This window comes from Sapajus apella, unplaced genomic scaffold, assembly GCF_009761245.1.
Source record: "Sapajus apella isolate SASKATOON/1434 unplaced genomic scaffold, GSC_monkey_1.0 scaffold10, whole genome shotgun sequence".
NCBI classification, from domain to species: Eukaryota; Metazoa; Chordata; class Mammalia; order Primates; family Cebidae; genus Sapajus; species Sapajus apella.
This window is the reverse complement of record NW_022436950.1, coordinates 33,075,476-33,078,549: the sequence shown is the minus strand read 5'-3', so window position 1 is coordinate 33,078,549 and position 3,074 is coordinate 33,075,476. Positions and strand designations below refer to the sequence as shown.

The following is a 3,074-nucleotide window of genomic DNA, read 5'->3' as shown; positions in this document are numbered from 1 at the left end:
GCTCTTGTTACCCAGGCTGGAGTGCAATGGCGCGATCTCGGCTCACCGCAACCTCCGCCTCCCGGGTTCAGGCAATTCTCCTGCCTCAGCCTCCTGAGTAGCTGGGATTACAGGCACGCGCCACCATGCCCAGCTCATTTTTTTTTTTGTAGTTTTAGTAGAGACGGGGTTTCACCATGTTGACCAAGATGGTCTCGATCTCTTGACCTCGTGATCCACCCGCCTCGGCCTCCCAAAGTGCTGGGATTACAGGCTTGAGCCACCGCGCCCGGCCAGCTTGTTAGTTTTTGAACCACCACCACCACCACCGCCACATGTACATTCTAAAATAAAGAGAACCTTGTATTTTTAGAGTGAAAGTACACCCTGTCCTATAAGACATCGCCTTTAAGACACATTTTGGTGAAGCTACTGAATTTCAAGAATGATAATCAGAACAGGGATTGGGATGAGGTGGGGGAATAAACTTCATAGGCTTCTTCACTAGCAAAAGGCAGTGTCTATAAAGCTCAGAAAGGGAAAAAAAGGTCTGACCCTGGAATTTCACATCCTGACAAGCTGTCTTTTCAGGAACAGACATTCTCAAACAAGCAAGAACTCAAGGAACAGAGGCAACCATGAGCCACCTTTGGGGGAAAAAAACAATAAAGCCAACAACAAAATGAATTAACGAAAGAACTGAAAAAAGCTTGTAACTCTGAAATGAAAATAGAAGGACTGGTAAAATTTTAAGGAATAACTCCTTTTGCAATACAGAAAGATTTAATTGAAGTTGAAAGTGCAGTTCTTTCAGTTTTACTTCGATTTCTTTTCAGATAATTTCAAGAAAATTAAACCCTGATAATTAAAAACTGCATGTACAATAAGATCTCATTTTTGTTTGACTATTCATCCATCTTGCTTTGCTCTCTGTATAAATGGAGAGATGATTATGATGTTTATCAATACCTGTTTTGAGGTAGTGGGATTTTAGGTAATGTTTTACTTTCTTCCTCACATTCTTTTCAGTATTGGTATAAGTTTTAACAATCACATAGGATTATCACAAAATCAGTTAAGTTTAAATATTAATTAAAAATCAACAAGAATAGATACATATAACTTCAGAGCACCTGGCTAAATGGATGGCTACCCGAAGCAACATCTTGAAGAATTTTGGGTGAGTCTCCCAGGTGGTCATAGCTGTAAGTGAGGTCCACTGGACTTCCTATAAGGGCCACTTTTAAGTCATTGTGCAGCCAGCTGAAATAAAAACAACATTTTTAGAAGTCAATAACTAAGCTAAGCAGTTACCGGTCTCATCAATGATAAGTGATACATCTATTTACTATTACAAAATGTTAAAAGCACAAAAGCACTGATAATACATTTAACAGATATAATTTACTATGTACCTTACAAAACAGTGTTGCAAAAAAGCATGCCAAGGCAATTCAATGCATTAATTTGCTGTGTAGAAAGGGCTATCTAGGCCAGCGCAGTGGTTGGGAGACCGAGGTAGGTAGATCACTTGACGTCAAAAGCTCAAAACCAGCCTGACCAACATCATGAAACCCCCATCTTTGCTAAAAATACAAAATTAGCTGGGCGTGGTGGCGCATGCCTGTAGTCCCAGCTACTTGGGAGGCTGAGGAGGCAGGAGAATCGCTTGAACCCTGGAGGCAGAGGTTGCACTGAGCCAAGATCGCACCACTGCCCTCCAGCCTGAGCAACAAGAGTGAAACTCTGTCTCAAAAAAAAAAAAAAAAAAAAAGCTTTATTCAATCAGCTGTAAACAAATATTTTAATTTTGGAGTTAATCTGTAATTTTTATTTTGCAATATTTACATGGCAGTGTCATTTAGCTCTTGATTATCCATTAAGGACATTTAAACATTTTCATAATTCATGGAAATATATGTCAGTGAGTACCTTGTATTAGGGCGCACCTACTCTGTGCCAAGTGCTGCACTAAGTGACCTATGCACCCAAATGCAATGGTCATGAAACCCCCACAAGGGAAGTGCTGCTTTCAACAATGAGGCTCAGGGAAATATACTATGTTATATTCATATTTACTCTCTATGGCAGAGAACTATCGCTCCAGCTCCTCCAAAAAGTCGTAAGTGGGCCGGGCATGGTGGCTCAGGCCTGTAATCCCAGCACTTTGAGAGGCCTACGTGAGCTGATCACAAGATCAGGAGTTCAAGACCAGCCTGTCCAATACAGTAAAACCCCGTCTCTACTAGATACACAAAAATTAGCCAGGCACGGTGGCATACACCTGTAATCCCAGCTTCTCAGAAGGCTGAGGCCCGAGAATTGCTTGAACCCAGTAGGTAGAGGCTACAGTGAGCCATGATTGTGCCACTGCACTCCAGCCTGGGTGGCAGAGCAAGAATCTGTCTCAAAAAAAAAAGTCATAAGTGCAGTGACTATATAGTCTGGCTTGTCTGAGACAATGCTGTTTTTTTTTTTTATTTAACCTGTTATCCCGAAATAATTAATAATTCACCCTTTCATTCCCCTAGTTTAGACAATAAACTCTATGGCTACCCTCTTTATAAGTCTCTAAGATGGAAATTTAAAAGAAAGAAGGCATGTTACAAAGTAACTTGTGAGACTAATTGCAATGTATGGCTCCAGAATGGATCCTGAGGAAATAAAACAACTGTTATAAAAGAAATATTATGAAAAAAACTAATGAAATTTAAATATAAACAGTGACTTATGAAATAATATTGTATCAAAACTAAATTTCTGGCTGGGTATAGTGGTTTATGTCTATTACTTTCAGCACTTTTGGAGGCTGAGGCAGAAGGAACACTTGAGCTCAGGAGTTCAGACCAGCCTGGGCAACAGTGAGACCCTGTCTCTACAAAAAATATTTTTTAAGGCCGGGCGCGGTGGCTCACGCCTGTAATCCCAGCACTTTGGGAGGCCGAGGCGGGTGGATCACAAGGTCAAGAGATCGAGACCATCCTGGTCAACACAGTGAAACCTGTCTCTACTAAAACTACAAAAAATTAGCTGGGCATGGTGGTGCATGCCTGTAATCCCAGCTACTCAGGAGGCTGAGGCAGGAGAATTGCCTG

General features: G+C 41.2%; 1 protein-coding gene across 2 annotated transcripts in view; it reads right to left on the bottom strand.

Annotated features, from left to right (window-relative positions):
• The window catches only part of NDUFS1 (NADH:ubiquinone oxidoreductase core subunit S1), a 35,211-nt gene that overhangs the window by 12,141 nt on the left and 19,996 nt on the right, over positions 1–3,074 (bottom strand). For both annotated transcript variants that reach the window (XM_032278510.1, XM_032278509.1), the window contains exon 13: positions 1,113–1,242. In XM_032278510.1, coding sequence (XP_032134401.1) covers positions 1,113–1,242 — 130 coding nt within the window. The remainder of the gene's footprint in view (positions 1–1,112; positions 1,243–3,074) is intronic.